The sequence below is a fragment of the Cheilinus undulatus genome, linkage group 2 (assembly GCF_018320785.1).
Source record: "Cheilinus undulatus linkage group 2, ASM1832078v1, whole genome shotgun sequence".
Lineage (NCBI taxonomy): Eukaryota > Metazoa > Chordata > Actinopteri > Labriformes > Labridae > Cheilinus > Cheilinus undulatus.
Window position 1 is genome coordinate 36,988,712 of NC_054866.1, and position 25,798 is coordinate 37,014,509.

Genomic DNA, 25,798 nt, shown 5'->3' on the forward strand with positions numbered 1-25,798 from the left:
GCCCTCAGCTTGTACTTTAAAGCTCCTGTGAGAAGATTCTAGCTGGGTGTCAAATAGGCTGAGAGTAATACTGATACCTTTTTTATGATCAGAATTACAAAATTAAACAATACTATCATGATTATTTTTACATTTATATCAATGTATGAGACTGCATCAAGTAACTCAACTCTGCATAAATAATCTCAATGTAATTTTTATTTTTCTGTCAGAAATTCTTACTGAGACTTTTAATCAGAAAGAAACATCTTATGCATAAGTAAAATTTAAAAAACAGTTATGTTATATATACAAAATGCTTAAAAAATACAGTAGGCAAATGGCATTCTTCTTTCCAGAATTGTTTTAATTCAGCCACATTGGAGGGTTCGGAGCATAAATCACCTGTTAAGGTCATGCCACAACATCCCAATCAGATGTAAGCCTTGACTTTGACTATGCAACTGCAAAACCATCACGTTTTCAGCCATTCCTGAAGTGGACATGCTGATGTGTTTCAGATTATTATCCTACTGCATAACCCAAGAGTGCTTGAGCTTGAGCTCACAAACTGATGGCTGCACATTCTTCTTCTTCTTTTCTGGTAGAGAGCAGAATATGTGGATCCACAATTATGGCAAGTCGTCCAGGTCCTGAAGCAGCAAAGCAGCCCCAGACCATCACACTACCACTGCCATGTTTGACTGTTGGTATGATGTTCTTTTTTGGTAACATCGGACGTCTTGCTAAAAGTTCAACTTTTTTAAATGTCAGTCCACGGAATATTTTCTTTAAAGTCTTGGGATCATCTGACTTCTGGGAAATGTGAGACAAGCCTTCTTTTGGCTTTGGGATTCTCCCATGGATGCCATTTTTGCCCAGTCTCCTGCTTAATGTTGTCCCCCTAGATGAGTCATCGATGCACTTTTGGAGTTATTTTAGTAGTCCGGCCACTCTTGGGTAGGTTCACCACTATTCCATGTTTTCTCCATTTGTGGATAATGGCTCTCAAAGCCTTGGAAATGGCTTTGTAAGTCTTTAAGACTTGTAGATGTCAATGACTTTGCTTCTGGTATTTTCTCGATTTTCTTTAGATGTAATGTGTTTCTTTTTGAGATCTTTCAGCCAACTTCACTTTGTCTGACAGGTTCAGTTTAATTTAAGTGATTTCTTGATTTAACTGGTGTGGCAGTAATCAGGCCTGGGTGTGGATAGTGAAACTGAACTCAGCTTTTCAAAAAGTGTGGTTAACCACAGTTAATTCATAACTGAACAAGGGTTGGGATGGTGGTTATGGTGATGGTTGCTATTCTCTCCTGTCCTTGTCATTTCTGTCCTCTTTTATTTACTATGAAGTCTCTTCTTTTCTTTTGCTGTCTCCTCATCTGCTCTTCCTATCATCTCCTTAACCTCCTGTCTTCTCCTCTCCACTCACAAATGTCAAGTGCTTTGTTTTCTCATGTCGTCGTACGTGGTCAGGGTTTTAAGGTCTGGATCAGGGTCTGATTTCTGTTTACTCTCCCCATGTTAATTTGTATCTCATGAAGGAGGAGGTCAGAGGTTATCTCTGTAATGACACGGTGTAAACAAAGCTCTCTGCTGACTCTTAACACCCAGAGGAACGGTGTGTTGTTTCTGTCTTGTTTGCATGTGTCTTGTGATGGTTTGTTTCACTTAAAACTGAGGGAACTCCGGGCAACAGTCATTTCCAAACACAAGTACGAGGCTTTACGACACAAAGGAAAAGCACGTGCACAAAAACAGGTTTCAGTTTACAAGGAAAGCCCAGAAAATGTTGAAATATTAATACCACTGCCAACATTCAATAGCTTCCTGCACTCTGGCTCAAGTCTCACACCCATGAATATACACACGCATGAAAACACACACATATAAAGACCTGGACGTCTCCGTCTGAACTGCCTCTGGTAATGGGTGCCATTGTTTGTCTTCCTACAGGTGTGCGTCCATTCAGTGGATGTCTCCATAGTAATACCTAATACTACTGTTAAACCACAATCACTGACTGACATGGACAACAATAGACACGATTTGACACAAAGACAAACATATGACCTTCGTATAATCTTTGATTAACTCTAGTCTGGAAGCTCTTTTCATGATGCATTATGATATTTTCTGGTCGAAACCAAAACTGAACATTGGTTTCATTTGCAACCCTGATTCCTAAAAAGTTGGGATGTTGTATAGATGTAAGCGGTGATTTGCAAAACACAAAAACCATATATTTAATTAAAAAGCATGAGAATAAAATGCTGAGGTAAGTTATTGGTTTTGGAAAGGTTATACTGCTAGTTTGAATTTGTGGCAGCATTGCATTTCAACAAAAGGTTGGTACAGGGTCATGTTTACCTCTTTGTAGCATCACTTCTTCTTTTAAAAGCATTTTGTGAGTGTTTGCAGAACCAAGAAGACCAGGGTGTTTTGTTTTGAAAATGCAGGATGTCAGCAGTTTAACATTTCAGGGTCATGTTGTGTAATATTTACACTTCACAATGGTCTGAACAGGTTCAGTAGGGGTGATGTTGAGACTGAAGGCATGTGAGTTTAGCACCTATGTACTTTTCTACTGCAAAGTCATTGACATTTATCTCTATGGAAAGGGTTACAGAGCCATTTAAAAGTCTTTAAGACGCCATGGTGAGAGCCATTGTCCACAAATGGAGAAAACTTGGAACAGCAGTGACCCTTCCAAGGAGTGGCTAGCCTACCAAATGACTCCAAGAGCCCAATGACAACTCATACAGGAGGTCACAAAGAGTTCAGAACAACATCTAAAGACCTGCAGTTAAGGTCAGTGTTTATGATTCAACAATAAAAAAGACTGGGCAAAAATGGCATCCATAAGAGAGTACCATGGCCAAAACCACTGATGACCAAAAAGAACATAAAAGCTTGTCTCATATTTGCCAAAGAACATCCTGATGATCCCCAAGACTTTTGGGAAAATATTCTGTGGACTGGTGAGACAAAAGTTGAACTTTCTGGAACCTTTTGTCCCGTTACATCTGGAGTAAAACTGACACAGCATTTTATTAAAAGAACATCATGACAGCCAAACATGGAGGTGCTAGTGTGATGGCCTGTGACTGCTTTGCTGCTTCAGGACCTGGACAACAAAATCCTGAGGGAGAATATCTGGCCGTAAGTTAGTGACTTAGGACAATGACCTGAAACACATCAGCAAGTCCACCTCTGAAAGGCTTGTAAAGAAACCTACATTTTTGAGTTTTGGAATGGCCCTAGTCAAAGTTTGGACTTAAGAAACGTGGATTCTATGCCTCTCCACTCTTCTAGGTCCCAGAGTCTGGAGGAGGAGTGGAGAGGCACAGAATCCACATTGCTTGAAGTCCAGTGTGAAGTTTCCACAGTCAGTGATAATTTGGGCTGCCCATGGCATCTGCCAGTGTTGATCCACTGTATTTTCTGAAGTCCATAGTCAACGCAGCCATCTACAAGAAAATTTTTGAGCACTTCATGCTTCCTTCTGTTGACAAGGTTTATGGAGATGCTGATTTCATTTTCCAGCAGGACTTGGCACCCGCCCACACTGCCAAAGGTACCAAAAGCTGGTTCAATGACCATGGTGTTACTGTGCTTGATTGGCCAGCAAACTGGCCTGACCTGAACCCCATAGAGCATCTATGGGGTATTGTCAAGAGGAAGATGAGAGACACCAGACCAAACAATGCAGATGACCCGACGGCCACCATCAAAGCAACCTGGGCCTCCATTACACCTGAGCAGTGCCACAGGCTGATCGCCTCCATGCCACGCTGTTTTGATGCAGTAATTCATGCAAAAGGAGGCCCAACCTAGTATTGAAAGCATAGAAATCAACATACTTTTCAGAGGCCTGACATAAAAAAAAGCCTTTTTTTTAAATTGATCTTATGTAATATTCTAATTTTTTGAGACACTGAATTTTGGGTAAATGCTTCTTTGCAGTTGTTGCTGCCAATGATGATGGCACAACCAAGGCAACCAACCAACCTTATTAGGTTTAGAGGGCAATTAATTTTTCACATAGGGCCGGGCAGGTTTGGATTGCTTTTTCCCTTAACAAATTAAACAATAATATTAAAACTATATGTTGTATTTACTCTGGTTGTTTTGTTTAATATTAAAATTTGTTTCATGATCTGAAACATTTAAGTGTGACAAATATGCAAAAGAAAAAGGAGTCAGTAAGAAGGGCAATACTTTGTCACAGCACTGAATGTTCCTCCAAAACTTGCAAGTACATTTTAAAGAACCTGAAAAATGTGGATATTTTTTCAATACTTCCATAAGTACAACGCAAGATTTTTGTCAGATAGATCACAGTAAATTCCTGAATAATAATGCAACTTTCTGTGTTCAAGTTTCAGATACATCAGATGGATTTTCACTTGATGTAACAAAGACTTGTGACTAAGAGTGTTTTCCAGGTAAGTGCATGATTCAGTCTTGTGATTCATTGTGAAACCAAATAAAAATTGAAACAACTGGACAGTTTGTGAGTCACTTCAAGTCTTTAGGTTGGAAAATAACAGGACATAGAGATACCCTGTTATTACAGGCTATAAGAGTCTCATTTAACAAGCTTGTTAGAAGAGAACTTATTTTTCTCTTTCAGGTGTTTGAGTGTGTCTGTTGAAATGTAGTGTTGTTTTTTTTTTCTTGAACCGAAAAGGAAAACCCACTGGCCAAAGAGTTGATATTTTTGTGAATATTGAAAAATATAAATTAATACACTCTCTCGATATATTACGAATATATATATATATATATGATGCAATGCAACGATATGGTACAATATGATACAACACTACTAACCATGATACCATACCATATGATGTTACTAGATGAGATATGACATGATACTATATGATACTAAACAATACATTAAAATATGATATATAATACAATATGCTACCACTTGACTTGACACAACAGTACGGTACGAATCAGTATGAACGACTAAATATCATATAATACAACTAAAACTCTATGACACAATGTGATTTGAATAGACACGATATACAGGTATGTCTAAAAAAATTAGAATATCATGAAAAAGTTCAATATTTTTTGTCACTCTCTTCTGAAAGGTAAACCCATAAATTATAAAGACTCATTAGACATAGAGTGAAATATTTCAAGCCTTTATTTATTGAAATGTTGATGATTATGGCTTACAGATAAGAAAACCCAAAATTCAGTGACTCAAAAAATTAGAATATTTCGTAAGATCAATAAAAAAAAGGCTATTTTAAACAGAAATGTCAGGCTTCTGAAAAGTATGTTGATTTCTATGCTTTCAATACTCAGTTGGGCCTCCTTTTGCATGAATTACTGTATCAAAACAGTGTAGCATGGAGGTGATCAGCCTGTAGCACTGCTCAGGTGTAATGGAGGCCCAGGTTGCTTTGATGGCGGCCTTCAGGTCATCTGCATTGATGGGTCTGGTGTCTCTCATCTTCCTCTTGACAATACCCCATAGATTCCCTATGGGGTTCAGGTCAGGCCAGTTTGCTGGCCAATCAAGCACAGTAACACCATGGTCATTGAACCAGCTTTTGGTACCTTTGGCAGTGTGGGCGGGTGCCAAGTCCTGCTGGAAAATGAAATCAGCATCTCCATAAAGCTTTACGATACGATAGTATACTATACGATACAACACAATATTATATGATAAGATAATGTACGATATGATACGATATTATATTACGATATAATATATATATATTATATATATTATATATACGATACTGTAGATACGATACTGTACGATAAGACAGGATGAGATAGGAAACTATATGATACGACACAATATTATATGAGACGATACTGTACGATAAGATACTGTACGATACGATATTATACTATATGATACAATACATGATACGATACTCTACGATAAGATATGTTATGATACTGTATGAAGATATTATATGATACGTTAATATATGATATGATACGATATTATATGATACAATACGATATTATATGATATGATACTGCATGATACAATACTGTTAGTATAATATATGATAGGATACGATAAGATACTTTATGATACGATATTATAGTATACGATACTGTATGATATGATACGATATTATATGATACAATACTGCATGATACGATACTGTACGATAATACATTTTAGGATATGACAGGATACTATACGATACGATATTAAATGATACGATTCTGTATGATAAGATACGATATTATATTACTGCACAATGCGATACTGTATGATAAGATACTGCACGATACGATAATATACGATTGGATATGATATTATATGATACGATAACATAGGATATGATACAATACTAAATGACACAATATGGTATAATATTACATGATACAATGTGATACAATTCTGTACAACACAACACAGTACCATGCCATGGGACAGTATGATACAATATCACTGGATACACAAGGATACAATACAGTACTCTTTATCATACCCATGGGGGAAGTTTGTCTTGGGCTTGGACACAGTCAATACTTTCAATACTTTCACTAACTAAAGAATAATAAAGTTAACACAGCAATCCACATGTAAACAAAGATGCACATAGTAATGACAAACTACAGCATTCTGTGCTTTGATATTGCACAAAATCCACAGAAAAACCAAGTCAAATTTTAATTATATAGCACATTTCATACACACGACAACACAATATGTCATTATACAACCTTATTTAAAAAAGCAGATCTAGACTGTACTCCTTGTTGATATTTACAATAACTGAATAAATTAAAGCTGCAAGCAGCAAAAACGGGCCCTCGCATATCGTTGCATGTCGAGGTTCTACACAAAAGTGGATACATAGCAACTGTTGCATCCCAGCAACAAGGTGCCGCTCCCGTCACTTTCTAACTGGGCCCAAACGGTTCAGATGGGAGCTTAACAAGATGGATTCGCCAGTGAAAAACAAGGAAACAGGCGTATCTATCTGCTTTGAAAGGTTAGTGAAAATGGTCTTCAGCAGCAAAGATCATCACTCATGGAGATGTGCGACTCAAGTATGAAAATATGGACTTCAACAGCAAAGATCATCGCTCATGGAGATGTACAACTCAAGTATGAAAATGGTCTTCACTAGCAAAGATTGTGGATCGTAGAGATGTTCTACTCCAGATGTAAAGTCTCAGAGAAACTGCAGCTAGCTTTAGGCTGTGTGTTAGCTCAGTTGGACAGGTAACTGTCCTGGAATCATGAGGTTGTTGGTTCAAATATTCTGTGGATTTTTGATCTGCTGGTGTAAAGCACTGACTCAGGAGGAAAGAAGACTGCCATAGAGTTGGAGGGTTGTGGGTTTGATTCTTGGTGCATTTTTAAGTCCAGTCCCCAAAAGCAGAGATCAGATCCTCTGAGAAAGATGAACAGGCGTGTGTCTCAGTGGATTAGTGGAAAAGCCAACTGACCATGAATCAGGAGTTCACAGATTCAAATCTTACCATGGGTTCATCTATTTTAAAAGTTGGAGTCCAAATCTAGACTTCAGGAGACCTGGACAGGAGTTGGCCTTTCAAATCTAACCAGTCTTAAAGTTTTCAAGATTTGAGTCCAGATAAAGAAAGAAAAGCCCCTCTGAGGCCCTGCTGCATGTCTGGCTCTGTAGCCTAAAGAGATAGTGGACTGACTCAGAGTCTGGAGGTTCCAGGTTCAACTCCCATCTTGGCCTCAGTGAATTTTAAAACCACATCCTGCATAAAGAGGATAAATGCGCCAGGAGAAGAGAAGGTAGTGTGAAAGGTATGGCGGCGGTGGCACAGAGGACTGGACTAGACCAGTTCTGCAGGGGATGCTGGGGTTCAAACCCCACTGTGGCCGGTACCTGGATCAAGGCATGCCTGATGGAGAAGGGGGGACGCGGCGCAGCGCCCCCCTGGGGAGCCGTTAGAGATGTAAGTAGGGGGTTATGCAACAAAAACGCAGGCACAGCAGGAGTTTTACAGGATGGAGTCTTTATTTGCTTGCATGCATGGACGATCACTGTCCCTCATGGGGACTTCATTGCCTCCACTGTAGAAACAGGAAACACTTACCACACTCTCCTCCAGGGTCAGGGTACCAAAGTATTTATTTTGAAAGGGCATTTGAACGTACGGAAATCAAGAAAACGGACAATCACTCGTTCTTTGATTCTGGACACAAATGGAAGAACGAGTGAAGTTGTCCGTTTTCTTGATTTCTGTACGTTCAAATGCCCTTTCAAAATAAATTATACTTTGGTACCCTGACCCTCCAGGCCCTTCTAGTCCTCTCTGGCCTGCTCCCTCTGCTCATTCAGCAGCCTGCAAACAAAAAACACATGAACTCACATTCCACATAAATAAACTTACGGATGAGTCCTTTACTCACATGAGTTTCTGCAGCTTGGCATCCTTCTCCTGCTCTTCAGTCTTCAGTTTGTTGTAGTCTGACATCAGCCTCTCCTGCTCCAGCAGCAGACCCTGGTTCAGACGGAGAGGAGACGCTCGCTAAGCTCTGATTGAGCGGTTTTTAATGGCAGAGTAACTGTCTGGAGAAATGTCAACAAACCACATCAACACAGATTAATGTTTTCTTCTGGTCTCTGGAAATTTCTCCAAAAGGTTATTTGGCTTCAAAAATGGTACAAGACAGAACATTTCTGAAATGACAGACCTTTACATCAGTGGGTCCAACCTTTTTTCTCTCGGGCCCCTCTACTCTAAACACTCTAAAGCCCCCCAGGACAATCTCTGAGAAATTAAACATCATTTTTTATTGTTTTATTGACTAAATCCCAGCATAACAGGCCTGCATAAATGAGTTCTTCATAAATATTTGCATATAAACTATCCATCATTACAATGGCATTTAAAGCCACCACAAGAATACAAAAATGAGAAGGTTCAGTCCATTTTTTAGGTAAAAACCCCAAACATTTCTAATTTAACAAGTCATAAATTTACCAGAAAAAGAAAACTGGAAATTTATGTCAACTTTTAGATTTTTTTTTTTGTCATTATATAATCCAAAAGAGCCGTGGAAAAAAAAAGGCCAGAGAAGAAGCTGTTTTCCTTCCATAAGTCCTACAGTTGATCGCCTAATCAGGAGATTTTTTTTAGTAGGATTGATCAGTGAGGAAATGATCCAAGAATGATCACATGATCATTATTTACCAGACTCTGAAGAGACATTTCAGTTCACTATTTTCAGTTTGGATCCTTGTAAATTCACTAGTTTAGGATGTTCAGTTCTGACATTACAAACTTGAAATCTTAAAGTGCATGATGAAATAATTCAGGACTTTTGAACTAGAAAATTCTGAGTTCAGGTTCTTGAAAAAATACGACTTTATCATCTCAAAAATATATTTTTAAATGTCACCTTTTTCCAAGAAATATATAGATCCTCTTTATTTTGTTTGACCTTTTAGAGGGCTCTAATACTTACTCTTACATCACATTTTCAATCATGACTCTATAAATAAAAGTTCATTTTAGGCACCTCCCCCCCAGGGGTACCCGGACCCCAGGTAAGGAACCTTCACATGACAAAAATGTAACAGGTGTGTGTAGACATTTAGAGCCAGTGTAAAGCCAGACTACAGTAATATGCAGCTAAAAGTTCCTGGCTCAGTACAGAGGAGTGGTACAAGGATTTTACATCCTTCCTCATGAGGATCACACACAGTAGACAATTGTAATGACTGTCACTACTTTGGTCTGAAAAAACAATAAAAAACAAACTTTAGGATCATTTCAACCAGCATAGTGGTTCAATGAGAACCAATCAAAGCTGTGGAAATATCCTAGATCTAAAAAACATCAAACATGAATAGGTTTGTTGATTTTTCTACTGCTTCATTCATCTCTGTGGACTTGAAGTCAAAATTTTAGGCCCAGTTTAGACAGTCTAGACTAAATTCCAGATCCAGTTCAAGTCTTGTCACAAACAGTCATCAGTCTAAATGAGTAAAACTCAACGTGTGGCTTCATTGGGAAGGTTTGTGGCTCTTTTATGTCTTCATTTCAAATACTTTTCCCCAGAAAACCTTAAAAAAACTTTCACCTCAGGAATGATCCATATCAAGTCACATTAATCAGTTTGTTTCCACTCTTCTACAGGAGGCTTTAATTGTCAACCTTTATTTTTTCTCTTAGTTTTTTCGTTACCCTTATTTCTAATTCTTCTCCATTTTCCCCCTTTTTTGACACTTCTAATCAATTTTTGCCTCTTTTAGCCCATTTGTGCCACTTCTTGCCAGTTTTGTAGTTCTTGCCACTTTCATCCTGCTTTTTGCAATTTGCAATTTTTTTCCCCTTTTTAGCAATTTTTTGGCCACTTTTCAACTAATTTAAGCTGCTTTTTGACATTAAATGACACTTTTTATGTTTTAGTCACTCTCTGCAGCATTTTGCCCATTTAGTTACTTTTCACCAATGATTTACCACATTTTTGCCACTTTTTGACTATTTAGCTCAATTTTCACCATTTCACCATTTTCTTCCACATTTTTGTTGCTTTTTACAATTTAAGTCACTTTTCACATATATTTTTTTAGCCCATTTTGCCACTTTTTGCCCCTTTCAGTCACTTTTCACCATGATTTTACCACATTTTTGCCACTTTCTGACAGTTTTTATCATCTGTAACTCCTTTTTATGTCACTTTTCACCCATTGTTGCAACTGTTCACAAAGTTTTTGCCATTTAATGCCTATTTTTCGCCTATTCACCAATTTTTTTGCTGCTTTTAGCCGTTTTAGTCACTTTTCATTCATTTTTGCATCTCTTTGCCCATTTTAGTCACTTTTCACTATTTTTGCCACATTTTTGCAGCTTTTTGACCAATTTACTTATTTTAATCTATTTTTAGCACATTTTTGCTGCTTTCTGATCATTTTTGTCATCAGTTACTCCTTTTTAATGCTGCTTCCCACCCATTTTTTGCCATTTAATTCCAATTTTGCACATTCTCACCAATTTTTCTGCTGCTTTTTTTACTTTTTTCAGTCACTTCTCACTATTTTTTTTTACCACATTTATGCTGCTTTTGACCATTTTAGTCACTTTTCATTAATTTTTGCTGCATTTTTGCCTCTTTCTTACCATTTTTATCATCTTTAACTCCTTTTTTAATGTCACTTCTCACCCAGTTCTCCCATTACACCTGTTATTTGCCATTTTATTCCAATTTTGCACCCTTTCACCATTTTCTGCTGTTTTTGGTCTTTTTAATTACTATTCATTCATTTTTACTATATTTCTGCATCTTTTTGTTCATTTTAGACATCATCCACTATTTTTCAACCATATTTTTTCAGCTTTTTGCCATTTTAGTCACTTTTCACTATTTTATACCACATTTTTGCCACTTTTTGCTAGTTTTAGTCACTTGTTACTATTTTTTACCACATTTTTGCAGCTTCTGACTATTTTCATCATCCATAACTCCTTTTTTATATCACTTTTCCCCCATTTTTGCTACTTGTCACCTAGTTGTTGCCATTAAATGCCTATTTTTCACCTTTTCACTAATTCTGTTTCTGCTTTTTGGCCATTTCAGTCGTTTTTCACGATTTTTACCACATTTTTTGTTGCTTTCTGACCATCTTTGTTACCTGTAACTCCTTTATGGACACTTTTCACCCAGTTTTTGCCATTTTATTCCAATTTTGAACCTTTATACCATTTTTTTCTGCTTTGTGACCTTTTTTGTCTCCTTTAATCCATTTTTGTCACTTTTCACCACTTTAAATGTGGCTATTGCAAAGGTATTTTTCAACAATTTGGCTCTTTGGTTGAGCAGTTTTCAGTTACACTGGTCTAAATAATTAGTATACTTATTTTACTGCAGACTTTGATTCAAATATCTCATGCCATGTGTTTCTTCTTATGTCTGTGCCCTCTAACGTCTTTAAAAATGTAGTTTGATTTTAAACAGTCAGACTTACTCTGTGAGCTCGTCCAGCATCCTCTGCTCATTTTCGATCTGGTCTCTCAGTTGGCTCAGCTGTTTGTGGTGAGCCTCTTTGTGGTTGAGCTGCTCCTCCAGAGTTTTCTGTGCCACACAAACACAAAAACATTCAGCTATTTCACATTTCTGTAACAGAGATTCTCAGTGACGTGTTTCCTCCTCACCTTTATGTCCCCATCCCCATCGTGTCTGCCGATGTCCTCCTTCTCCTCTCTTCTCCTGACATCTTTCCTCTGATGAACAACAAAGAGGAAAGTTCCATCATGTTAACCTGTTTTTACTTGAGCTAAGATGTTTTAATGGTTAATATAAATGTGCAAACCGTGAGCATGCAGTTTAACGAGCTCCTCGGTCAGAACGTCCTGGCTCTCCTCCAGCTGTCTCTTCTTCTGCTCCATGTTCTGCATGTAGTCCATCAGAGACTTGATCTTGGCCTGGTGCTGCACGGACCACACAAAAATGTGCTGTTTGTTTGTGCTGTTCACTTCCCGCCAACCTTTATATGTTCCCATTTTTAAAATATCTATTTTTTTTGTGGTTGACTGTCACTAGGAAGCAACCCGACTTCTTCTATCCACACAAACATTTGTGTGTCAGCCATGTTTGTCTGTTGACACCACCAGGAGGAAGGAAAGGTGTGCATGCATGTGTTTCATTGTCAGTCACACTGCCAACTACTGGCCTGGCATGCATACTACAGCAGTTTCAGGCACATTGATGGATCTGATTGACATTTAAACACCAAACCTTAAAAAAAAAAGAAGAAGAAAAAGAAGAAGAAGAAAAAGAAAAGGGATTCTGTTGTCAGAGGATAGTTTTTGTGTAAAAATGGCTGTAGTGATAATTATGCTAAATGTGCTGATTTTTTGACCACAAAAATAAAAATGTCAGACTTCCTGTTTGTTTTATGGCATGGGTCCGAAGGCTTTTTTGTAGAACTTAAAATGATGTATAAGCTTAGACTTTCAAAATCCTTGGATAATCCTGCTGCAGGGGCTGAATTTTCAAATTACTGTAGGTGGTGTTAATGAGCCAAAAAGCCACGCCCACTGACAATCATCCTATCAATCATCTCATTTTGCTACTGGGTGTTTTTCTGCCAAGTTTCATGGCTTTACAAGTTTTGTAAGCACTAGATAATTCTACTTCCTGTTACATAGTGAATGAAAAATTTTCACCACCACACCATTTTAGGGGAGGATTCTTGACCTTCAAATTTGAGTAATATCAACCTTGAGGAAGGTGTCTGGGCTAATTTCAGCAGGATTTGGCCAATCTTGTAATAAATGGAAAATTTTAAGTGAACACCAGCCACTTTTATCACATGATGAAGCATTTCAATTTAAGGGGCTGCCATGGCCATGCCTTTCGACCAATAAGAATTTTTTTTTAAATGTGCTAGGGGGCGCCATTGAGCCAATAGGCCATGCCCACCTACAAAATGAATATCAATCATCTCAGACTGTCAATGAGATTTTTTTTTTTTTGTCAAGTTTCATTGCTCTAGATGTCTTATAACCATTTGAAAAATCTACTTCCTGTGTCATGGCAAACAAAAAATCGCCAGGGGCAGGAGGTATGGGCCCTGAAAATTTGAATGCAGCTCCATAATATGAACAAATCACAGGATTGTCATCTTCCCTCACTCCCTCTCACTTGTGTGTGCACGCTCACTGCACAGGAGAAAATTGAATGATTGGCTAAAAGCATTGACTGATTGTCTTGTGAATGTTCCAATCATTGGTGATGAAGATACAGCAGAGGAGTAAATACAGAGCTATAGATGTGTACACACTTTATTATTTTCTTCAGTGCTTTAAAAGCTCATCTTAGGTTGTCATTTTCTCTTATTTTCATGGATAAATAGATACAAACATTTTAATGTGTTGGTTGCTGTTTGGACCCCATCCTAAATAGTGTTGCAGTATTTTGTATCAGTACAAGATAGCAGCAAAGCCTTTCTTTTGGTTCCATTAAGAGAAAAGGGACTTTTGAAGCTTTCAACATGCAAAATCAAGGAAAAAAATAGACTTGCTGTTGTTTTACAATATGGGTCCAAGAGGCTTAATTGTAGGTCCTGTGATGACATAAAGGCCGAAGCATTTTCGAAGACCTTGGTAATATGTGCCCCGGGGGCTGAATTTTTTCAAAATACTGTAGGGGGCGTCACTGAACCAATAACCAAAGCCCACCCAAAACACAAAGGAAAGCTCAGACTCCCATTGTGAATTTTTTGCCAGGTTTCAAGACTCTACAAGTTTTCTAAGCCCAGGATAATTCTACTTCCTGTTCATGGCGGAAAAAAATTCACCATGGCCACACCCCTTTGAGTAAGGAAAATGTTCCAATGAAATTTCCAGTTTTGACATGTCCTCTTACAGTATCTTTAACATAGAAGTGTTTGGAAGAATTCCCCAAGAGGAACTTTGAAAATTGTGACGTCTGCAAAATGCTGCTTTTTGACCACAAAATTCAAAATGGTGGACTTCCAGTTTGTTTTATGGCATGGGTCCAAGAGGCTTTCTTGTAGATCTTGGGATGTTGTATAAGCTCAAAAATTTTTGAAATTTTAGGTTAAACCTGCTGCAGGGGTGGAATTTTTGAAATGTTGTAGGGGGCACTACTGAGCCAAAAAGCCACACCCACCCACAATATTAATATAAATCATCTCAATTTTCCACTTAGCATATTTTAGCCAAGTTTCAGGACTCAAGACAAGAAGTTTAAGCTTTTCAAATAAGTACTTCCTGTTTCATGGCAAAGGATCCTTCGTTGTGGCAACTGAGTTACAAGCAGATATGTGAGCTTTATAAATCTGATTACCCCAATGAAACTCCATAAATTTGATAAAAGTTAACTGCAATATCTCCAATTTTGGAGGAATTAGAACGCAGGATAGTTGGAATGGTGGATAAACATCCTCAGTCAACTTCCACACAAATTCAGGCTGTCCTGCAGACTCAGGGTGCAAAAGTGCCAGGTCGGACCATACGTCGTCATCTGAATGAGATGAAGCGCTATGGCAGGAGACCGAGGAGAACCCCACTGCTGACGAACAGACATAAAAAAGCCAGACTGGAGTTTGCAAAAAATGTACCTGAGTAAGCCTCAATCCTTCTGGGAGAACATTTTGTGGACAGATGAGACTAAAGTAGAGCTTTCTGGAAAAGCACGTCATTCTACTGTTTACAGGAAACAGAATGAGGCCTACAAAGAAAAGAACACAGTACCTACAGTCAAACATGGTGGAGGTTCAAGGATGTTTTGGGCTTGTTTTGCTGCCTCTGGCACTGGGTGCCTTGACTGTATGCAAGGAATCATGAAATCTGAGACTATCAAAAAATTTTGGGCCGCAATGTAGGGCCAAGTGTCAGAAAGCTGGGTCTGCATCAGAGGTCATGGGTGTTCCAGCAGGACAACGACCTGAAACATACCTCAAAAAGCACCAAGGAATGGTTGGAGACAAAGCACTGGAGAGTTCTAAAGTGGCCAGCAATGAGTCCAGATCTAAATACCATTGAACACCTATGAAGAGATCACTAAACTGCTGTTGCAAGAAGCACCCTTCAAATCTGAGAGATCTGGAGCAGTTTGCAAAAGAAGAGTGGTCCAAAATTCCAGTTGAGAGGTGTAAGAAGCTTGTTGATGGGTTATGGGAAGCGATTAGTTTCAGTTATTTTTTTACGAGGGTGTGCAACCAAATATTAAGTTGAGGGTGCCAATAATTTTGTCCGGCCCATTTTTTTGAGTTTTGTGTAAAATTATGTCAATTTTGTCTTTTTTCTTCGGATTTTTTGTGTTGTTCCAATGCACATGTAGGAAATAAACACGTGTATACCAAAAACATTTGTAAATGCAACAATTTCTGGGAGAAATGGTGTATTTTCTGGAAAAATTCCAGGGGTGCCAATATTTTCGTCCATGACTGTATTTCAATTCTTTGTTGATCAAAGATGGAGAAGGAATTCACTCGATGTCACATCTCCCTGCTCCACAAGGTTTCTGAGTTATGGATCATTGAATACAAGTCTAGGGGAGGTTTGTCCTGATAAAACATGAGCCCATAGAGGCGTGACACAACAGCTGGAGCCAAACCCTCACGGTCAATGGGATTTCACTACCCATGAAACTTATTTCACTCTGAACATTTTTTCTTTGCTTTGCGATCATGTTGAGCTCACAGTAAAAGTTGGTGGAGAGGAGAAAGGGACAAGATTGTTTATATGCTTCTTAATTTATCTGAACAAAACCATCTGGATTTCATTGGAGACAGGTTAATGTTTGAGTTATAGATATTTTTCTACACTGCTCAAATGCATACACACATTTTTGTTTTATCAGGTATCATAACAGCCTCACTGACTGTGACTGCAGGGATCAAGAGGACAAGTCTGCCACCATTTGGTCAAAAAGAGGAATGAGCTTTGCTCAGTTTGCATGTAATGACATTTTCTTTCTGTAAGGAAATAAAATCAAAGTTAGTGAACATGGTTTAAAAGCATGTTCATACCTTTGGTTTCTTTACTGCAGTAATTTCCTTTTTGTCAGTCTGGTTGTGTATAATCATGGAAAACAAAATTTCCTCCTATAAAGTGCAGGTGTCTGTGAAGAAATTTTTGACGGTGCAAATTATTTTATTTGGAAAAACAAACAGCCAGACAAAAAACTTCTTAAAAAAAAAATCTTTAAGTTTTGCTGCAGATTTGTCTGATTTGTCTGTTTGAAAAATAAAACAACATCACAATTGGGGTGCAGATAACCTATAGGTTAAGTCACACAGCATGTTAGGAGCAGCACAGGTTCAAGTTCGGCCTGTGGGTCCTTTCCTGGATGTCACATGCTCTGATCTTTGTTTATCTATCCGCTGTCATATCTCAACCCCTCTCAAAGTGGTAGGGGCATATTCACCAAACAACTTAATAAAAGATATTATAACCAAAATAGTGCATAAAAGTGGAACTTGCTGCCAATATAGCAAACAAAATGTTGGTCTTAAAATGAAATAAGGAGCTAATTCAATTCCCTGAATACAGTGATTTTATTTCAAGAAACCAGCCATTTCACATGTAAAAAGCAATTAAACTACTATTGTCTTGTAATATCTTAAAATAAGATGTCCAACACTTTCCAGGTTGCTGTGGCTTATATTTATTGTGATGAGATAAACTTAAAGACTGACAATTAGATAAATACCTGAGCAAAGATTTGAGTTTTTCTGGTGCAGTCACCTTTTGACCTGGTTTGAACCTCATATGGTTTTAGAGTCAGGTCTGAGCCTGGGGCATTTAAGGTCAGTAAAGTGGGATCTTTGTGAGGTATAAAGAAGAAGTGATACAATAAGGCAGCAGCAGGGCCAGGCCTCAGGGAGGCTTGTTGTGTTCATTTGGAGCTCAGAGACAGAGCAGGTCAAGTAAAGAAGGGGAGGGGAGCTAGAGAGTTGATAAACCAAGCATTCATGACCCACATTGAGCACGAAGTAGATGTTTTTCCTTCCCTGGAGATAAAGCTATTGACCTTAAATCACCTAAAGAGCAAGCTAGACCCTTTGATTCTTTGGTTACAATAATGATCAGCCCTACATTGCGGCCCAAAGCAGTTTTAGCCCTTAGCGGTCTGCATCTCTTTTTATTTGTCAGGCAACAATGTTAGTTTTTTGTAACGATTTCACAATCACACAGCAGAAAATTAATTTATTAGTGAATGGAGCTTAAAAGAGAATTGCTAAAAAGTGAGATTTTAAACTGCTTTTTTTGGCTGTTTATAAATAGTTTAAGATGTTTTAGGTTTGAAACAACCTGGAATAAACTTCTAAATGTCATACAAACAAGGTTCCCAACCTTTCTATCCCTACTTGTTTTGTAAAAAAAAAAAAGATGATCCCTATAATAAGACAACTAGCTTTTTGCAAAAATGTCATAACATGAATTTGTTAAGAACGGAACCAAAATATGATAAAGTTTGCTGAATAATGAGCTGATGAGATGCTAATGAGAGATGCTAATGCTGGTAGTTTTACTTTCTTTCCCATGAATCAATGCTAGCTGTGTTTTTCTGTTTTTGTCTTTGTGGTAAGCTAAGCTAACCAGCAGCTGTCTAAAATCTTGTCATCACAGTGGTTTGCCAGGAAACATGCAGAGGCAGTTTGTTGAAAATACTACATGGTTTGAAATAGGTGAGGTAAGAGACCCTAACAGGCAGAATTAGTTTATGTAACTGCACATACCAGTGCTAGGTATCTCCTCTGAGGTATTTCTTTTATCTAAGCTAAGCTAAGTAGCTGTTGACCATTGCTTTTTTCATTGTAGTTTAAGTGCAAGGTACTGCATGGAAAGACTGTGGGAACAAAGCATTATATAGTTTGTTAATTAATGCTAATAGAAATATTCACCTCTGGTACAGAACAACATCAGCTGTATACTTCTTTTTGCCTTTAGCTGAGGTGGCAAGCTGCTGGCAAACTGTATATTCACTGAAGTTTAAAAGGTAACTTGGAGCAAAGTCTGATATAATCTGTTTGTTGGTATTCGAATAGATGATTAACAGGTAGTTTTAGTTAAATGTGGCTGCAGTGCTAGCCGTTTTCTTCTATCTGTGAGCTAGTCATTTTTTGTTAAAATCTAATCACTGAAATTTGCCTGGAAATGAAACCTATATGATGTAGTTTGTTGAATAATAAGCTAGGAGATGCTAATAGGTAGTTTTAGTTACTTTAGCACAGAGTAATGCTAACTATTTCCCTCTTTTTACATCTTTGTGGTAAGCTAAGCTGACCAGCTGGCTAAAAATTTCTCATCACGGTGGTTTGCCGGGCACCATGCAGAGACAACAGCTACAAAATATCATTTACAACAGGTGAGGTAAGAGACACCAACAGGCAAACTGAGTCCGTTTCTTTCTTCTGAATTTCTTCTGAATAAAAAATAAAATCGAGCTCATGTTGTTCCAATCTTGTTTGAACACTGATGCTGAAATTTCCATCTGTCATATTATTTTTGGAACAGGCTCGATTTTTTTTGCATCAGTCCAAGTCATTTAAATGGGTGACTGATTATTCAAAAAATGTCCAGCTGCTTCCTCCTCACTTGTTCACCTTCGTCCAACCCCTCCTCTCTCTCGCACCGAAACCTCACTTTAAACACTGTCGTGTATTATGTGGAGGTCAGCCATGGAAATATAACAGATAAAGGTTTGTAACTGACTCACAAGTCAAAGCAGAGACAGAATTGAAAAGTTGCTCTCCATTTCTCCAACTTGGCTCAGCACTATGACACATGAGCAGGTGCTGTGTGAAGCTCTCTTTCAGGATGAATCCAACAGGATTTTAAAGGCGTGACAGAGCCACAGGCTCACAGTGCAAAACAATTTGCCACATTCTACGAATTTTCACAGTGAAGGCAAATAAAAATACATCAGACTCAGTGTGCAAGGTCCGAGTGCACGTTTTTTCAGATTAGGGATCAGAAAAAAAGGATCTGAAAATAATGAACCCAGTGTGTAAAGACCTTTAGTTTCATGAAACTGCACATACCAGTGCTAATTATTTCCCTTTGGGTTCCTTCTTTTGTGCTAAGCTAGGCTAACCAGCTTTTGCCCAAAGTATTTGCCTTTTAGCCAAAACTGCTGCTGTAGCTAAGTCCAAGCTAATCTCTCCCCTAGCAGCCATTGTATACAACCACTCACACAACTCTTTCCCCGTAGCTATCACAAACTTATGCCGAAGCAGGTCGGCAGAAGAGCAAAAACATCTTTCACATCATGAAAGACTTTTAGTTTTGTTTTTATTCATTATTTCAAACAGAAAAGTGGTCCAGTTCTAGTAAAACTGGCCCTATGGTAAAGCTACATCTGAGGTAATCAACGCAGCAGAGGCAGATTTGAGTATAACTAAACCCTGCCCACAGTGCATCTCTGCTCTGTGTGGCTCTAAAGGTATAGTCACTCGCTCAGTTACCCAGTCAGTCAGTCCCAGACCCATGTTTAGGGCTGACCTCGGCAGTCTGGATGCATCAACGATTTGCCGGCTGGTCATCATCATTGTTTTCAGAACCATCAGAAAACCTTCTCAGCTGATCCAGGATGTTTCCTGATGGCTCAGCTCCTCCACAGACCACAGATTTACAAGAGACCCTGGACCCAGTGAAAAGACTACAACCCACTTCCACAGGCTTGCAGTGGGCCTTCCACACCATCTGACCAGGTGTGCATACTAAGCTCTTTTTCTCACAACATATTGCGTTAATTAGTGAGCCATTAGGTGCTAATAATGGCTAAATACATTTGTAAAGAAAAACGCCAGCTCTTTCCTTTTTATATTCATATATTTTTGTGTTTGTGCCAGGAAAAGCTAACCAAACCTGCAAGAACAAAATACTATAGTTAAATTATACACAATCTCAGTTATGATGATCTTTTTTTACTTTTAAACAAGGCATTGCAAAACAGATTTTATCTCATCCAAAAGGCAGTTGTGTTTACGCAACTAAACTCCAGCAAATTAAAAACATTTTATATTTTAGAGGCTGGTTGGAGAAAGTGTGTCAGTGTGAAGAGTTGTTGTACTCCATCTGACTACATGAGATGTGTACCCAATGCCAGCAGGTCTTTTGCCAAAGTCATTAGCTGCTAATTCGGCAGGATCTAGATTTTCTTTGATAAGAGCCCACAGTGAAGAACAAAAAACATTTGTGGCTTCAATATGATTTAGTGCTTATAATGGGAAATATCATACAGAAAGTGACAGGTTGCTTTGTTGATTTTTACAAAGATATCAAATTTATAGTCTCACCCTCTTGCTACCTCACCCTTAACACTCTCACTGCTACCTCAGGATCGTCTTTACAAGAATAGGGTTAATGTAAGGCAATCCACCTCCATCCATCCAAGTCGTCTCTGGTCCTCTCTCTGCTCAGCTGCACACGCTGAATAAGTTAACTCTTCCTTATCCCCTGCTCTTCGTTCTGTGTGGATGGAGTCTGAGGGCAGCGACAGTGCTGGTGTTAAATGAACAGACAGGTAAGCAGTGCTTGGGTCCTTTGTGGCCAGCTGGGCACCGTAAGCTGACCGCTGCTGTTGTGTGTGGTCTGAATGGAACCAAGAGACGATGGAGGTTGAGGTCGGGCAAGGCGAACCCCAGAGGAGCTGCTCTGTCTTTTTGAGGACTCGGCTATATATCTGACTCCCTGTTTTTGGTTTGTATTTTCCAAAGGGGCAAGTCGGGGACATATCACCTGAGCTAATAAGAAGAGGGACTGGCAATAGAGAAAGATGTAAATAAGAGGATGGAAATGGTTTGAATAAACACAATATTCACTCTCTTTGTCCATCCATCCACCCCTCTCTGTTTCCCAAAATTCATTTCCCTCCTTCCTGCTCACTCATACCTGGACATAGATCTCTCTAAGGGTGTGAGGTCTTTGACAACTGAGGCATGTCCACTGCTCAAGCATTCATTGTCACCGGCAAGTCGAGAGTTTCAATGAGACAGCTACCAGAAAATCACTTTTCTGCAAAAACCTGATGCTATCTTGTTACACCGTAAGAATGAATCATTGTCCAGCCACACAGTATGAATCATAGCCAGCAAACGTAGATGCCAGCAGTCATGGGGGCTCATGTGTAGAAAGTCGGTCACAGTGATTAGGCAAGCGTTGCGACTGCACTGATTTGAGGGAGATAAGCTGGTTCCTTTGACAAACAGCTCAGGTTTAGCAACCGTTGAGTGAGGAGATTATCGGTGCTCTTAAGGATAAAGCTATTTGCTGGATGCTAATCAAATACTCAGCTTCTTGTGTTGCTCCACTTTGCAGACAAATTGCTTGGTCATCAAGGCTCACTCTCAAACCTTGCAGAGCTTTACAGAGCTCTGAAAATAGTTTGCACGTTCCTGTTTGCAGCAACATGCAGAGCAGCGTCCAAGCCTACCCCTCAAAAAAGGCTGGTTGTAGTGCCCATGCCCCTGTCATAGTACCCTCTTTGCTTGGCTTTGTCCCACGCAAGATCCTTGGTAGCAAGTTGGATGTTGGAGGAATGCCTCCAGTATCAAGTGACCCATTGCCCCACGGCCTATGCTCCTCACCTAGCCTGCAGCGAAGGGAGTGCTCCTGGCGGGCGCTATATCCCATGTCACAAAAGCACCTTTCTACACAACAGGGGTACAGAGAACGGGCCACAGCACAGTGGTTCTCCTTGGGTCGACTCCAGCACGCTGTAGTTGGATTTCAGACCTCCCCCCTTGTCTTCAGCAACCACCCCTCATAGGTGGGGATGTTCTTTCACCCAAGCCTGGCAGAGATATCAGACAGACCAGGAGCTTCTGCTGCTGACAAGCGAAAGCTAGAAAGGATAAATGACCGTACCACTTATGCATAACTGGGTAAGACTTAACAGTTTTTTCATTATATGTACTGAATATCAGAGCAGTTATTGTTAGCATGGTGCTAACCCATAAATTGTGTTATTGCATGTGCAATGTAGAGATCTAAGTTGATATGCATACTGGATTTAGATACCACAGTCTCAAGAAAATGCATGCTTTCCATTAATGCTTAGAAGTGCACCATTGCACAGCAGGGCTCTGACCTAAAACTGTTTATCTTGGACATTTTCTTCTGGAAACAGAGAAGAAAGAACAGCATTTTAAAGACTGACAATAGACTAGTTAATTGCAATTACAAACGTCTTATTTTGTTGTTTGCAAATGTAAAGTTTATGTTAATCATTTCTAGTGATGACTTAACTCGTGTCCTCAGATCCCAGTCAACCATGAGGATAATCTCTTGTCAGTTGACCCTTGTGGCTGTAGCTGTGGTTACACTCACTGTGGTGTCCTGCGTTGATGCCAAGACTACACCCAAACCAAAGTACCAGTACACCAAGAAGCCGGTCCCGCAGGTCACCGTGCACAGCCCTGTGACCACCAGCATGCCTAAGACTTTCAAGACGGTCCCCAGCCCAAAACCTGTGGAGCCCCAACCCCCACCTGCCACAGAGAAGACTGCCTATCAGAATCATGCTTTTTCACTCTATTACCCAGAGGGGAGTGAGACCCCTGGTGTTGGCCCAGATAACTACACCCTGGATTATAACGAGTGCTACTTTAACTTCTGTGAGTGCTGTCCACCTGAACGAGGCCCCAGAGGGCCAAAAGGGGACAGAGGCCTGCCAGGTATAAGTCTCACTGATGGAGTGAGATAGAGAAAATATGTTTTTTGATTGGATTGTTTTATGCTTTTATGTGTGCCTTAAATATACTGGACTTGGTCCATGTTTTATTATTTAGGACCACCAGGTGAGCAAGGGGTCCCGGGACCAGCTGGTTTACCAGGACCACAGGGAGTGAGTGGCCCTCCAGGGTTCAAAGGAGAAAAAGGTGTGTGTAAAACTTTTAAATAAACATTGAATTACCTCATGATAAAGTATTAATCATATATTACGGGAATGCAGTCACACCACACTATACATCCTACATCTAATGAGACAATTTACACATAGGTTCTGACAAGTAAAACCAAGGGGCTTACTGGCAAGCATCTCTGGTGCTTTTTAGACCTGGTATTAACATCTATCCTGGGTGATCAGAGTATGAGTGGATGACACTTAAGTGCATGTATTCATACTTTGCATTAACATTGTGAGAAGACTTGGAAACTCACTAGTCTGCCTCTTTTGCAAATAGACAATCCTTTTGAATAGATCTAATATGTGTCATTTTAACCTGGTGGTAGGTGTCATAGTTCAACCAGTTCCTCCGTTGGTTATTATCAGAGGACAGTGGATAACCTCAGATAAGGGATGGTGTTTAAAGTTGACCAGGACACATGAGTGTTTACACTGCCAAACCAATTTGGACTAATGTATTCAAAACCACCTTTATATTTAGTGTGAGCTATCAGATCCCCATTCTTCCACAGGACACACTGGGGTGTGTTCACACCAAGGATTAACCCCTTAAAGCCTGTTGTATCATATTTGATACTTTTATGATACCTCTATCTCATCAATAGGATCAATAAATTACAAAAAAATCTGAATACTATCTGTTGAATGATAAAAATGCCCTCAAGTGGATTATCAAACACCAAAAAACACCTAATGTATCAAATGAGATACAAAATATATATATGTTAAATTTTACGAAAATTTGGATTTTTTGGATTTTAGTAGAAAATGAAATAAACATTTCAGTTCCAAAAAATTAGAATTTTCTAGCTATAATTTGTGTTTTCAGGCTTTAATGGGTTAAGGCTTACTTCTTGTTTTCACAACACCCAGAATGCATGCTAAAGCAACTTGTAAACTGGGCCAAAGTTACCGCATTGTTTTGGTTTTGTTCAATTTTAAATTCATTCAGTTGCGAAGTCATCTGCCAAGTGCATTTGTGTTCAAATTAACTATAAAACAATGTTTATAATGTTTAGTGCTTAGGGGCCTTTTTATGTTATCACTAAACATCATAAATATCAGTTACTGCTTGTTTTTCTGGACTTTTCAAAATCTAAGTCATGATTTGAGGAAGTAAGACATGCTGAATTACAGCTGAGCTTACAACAGTGCCGCCAGTTTAAGATCTATTTTTTTTTTTCCTTTTCAGGTGAAAGGGGTGACAGAGGAAGTAGTGGGACAGGAGGGCCGCCAGGGATACCAGGGAAACCAGGACAAAAAGGTGCAGACTTGTCCAGGTGATTGTTGAGACCTCTAATACTGCTGCCAGACATCAATAGTTCTGACAGTTTTCCTTACCTTACAGGTGATGTTGGCCCCAAAGGTGAGAAAGGAGAAATAGGGTTGCAAGGACTCAAAGGTAGTAGTGGGGACAAAGGGGAACCTGGCCTGAATGGGACTACTGGGGAGAAAGGAGAACCAGGTAAAGAGGGCCCAGCAGGATCTCCAGGACTGGCTGTTGAGCCAGGTCCTAAGGGAGACAAGGGGGATAAAGGGGATTGCGGCTCATTTGGGGAGAAAGGACCGAAAGGTGACCGAGGGGATACAGGACCTCCAGGCATCCCAGGGGCAATGGGTATCCCAGGAATAAATGGCAAGCATGGTGCCCCAGGTCCTGTAGGGGTCCGAGGGGATCCTGGACTTCCCGGTCCACAAGGAGAAGCAGGGGTTAGAGGACCTCAAGGACCAATGGGAGTGAGAGGGATGCCTGGGCCAAAGGGGGACAGAGGTTACCCTGGGATGCGAGGTGATCGAGGAATCCGTGGAATCAAAGGAGCAAAGGGATCATGGACCCCTCAGAAACGCTCTGCATTCAGTGTAGGTATTTCCCCAAGAAAGTCTTTCCCACCCTCTGGCTTCCCGATTCGCTTTGACAAAGTCTTCTACAATGAAGAGAACCATTTCAACATCACTTCCAACAGCTTTACATGCGTCCATGCGGGGGTGTATGTCTTCTCCTTTCACATTACTGTACGAAATCAGCCACTTCGGGCAACGCTGGTTGTAAACGGATCTCGGCGGGTAAGGACACGAGACTCTCTGTACGGCCAAGATATTGACCAGGCCTCCACTCTGGTGGTTCTGCGACTGGGGGTGGGTGACCAGGTGTGGATGGAGACATTCAGAGACTGGAATGGGGTATACGCCAGCAGTGAGGATGACAGCATCTTCTCTGGTTTCCTGCTTTATTCAGACAAACCCTGAACTCTGAAACACTCCCTTTTTCATTGGACCTTCAATATGAATTTTTCTACAGAAAGGCAAAATACTGGTGTTACTACTCTGTTTACTCATTATTTACAGTATGAACTGCTGGATGATGTCATAATTTAAGCACTGGTAATATTAAGATGATGTCAGCTTGTGTGTCACCTGTAGCACTTGCTCATTGATTAACAT

General features: G+C 39.5%; 1 protein-coding gene across 1 annotated transcript; it reads left to right on the forward strand.

Annotated features, from left to right (window-relative positions):
• Positions 1-21,856: 21,856 nt before the first annotated feature.
• Positions 21,857-25,603, forward strand: otol1b (otolin 1b). The gene is made up of 5 exons (XM_041798265.1): positions 21,857-22,110; positions 22,708-23,123; positions 23,238-23,327; positions 24,549-24,620; positions 24,705-25,603. The coding sequence occupies exons 1-5, from the start codon at positions 21,857-21,859 to the stop codon at positions 25,601-25,603; spliced, it is 1,731 nt and encodes a 576-aa protein (XP_041654199.1).
• Positions 25,604-25,798: the final 195 nt, after the last annotated feature.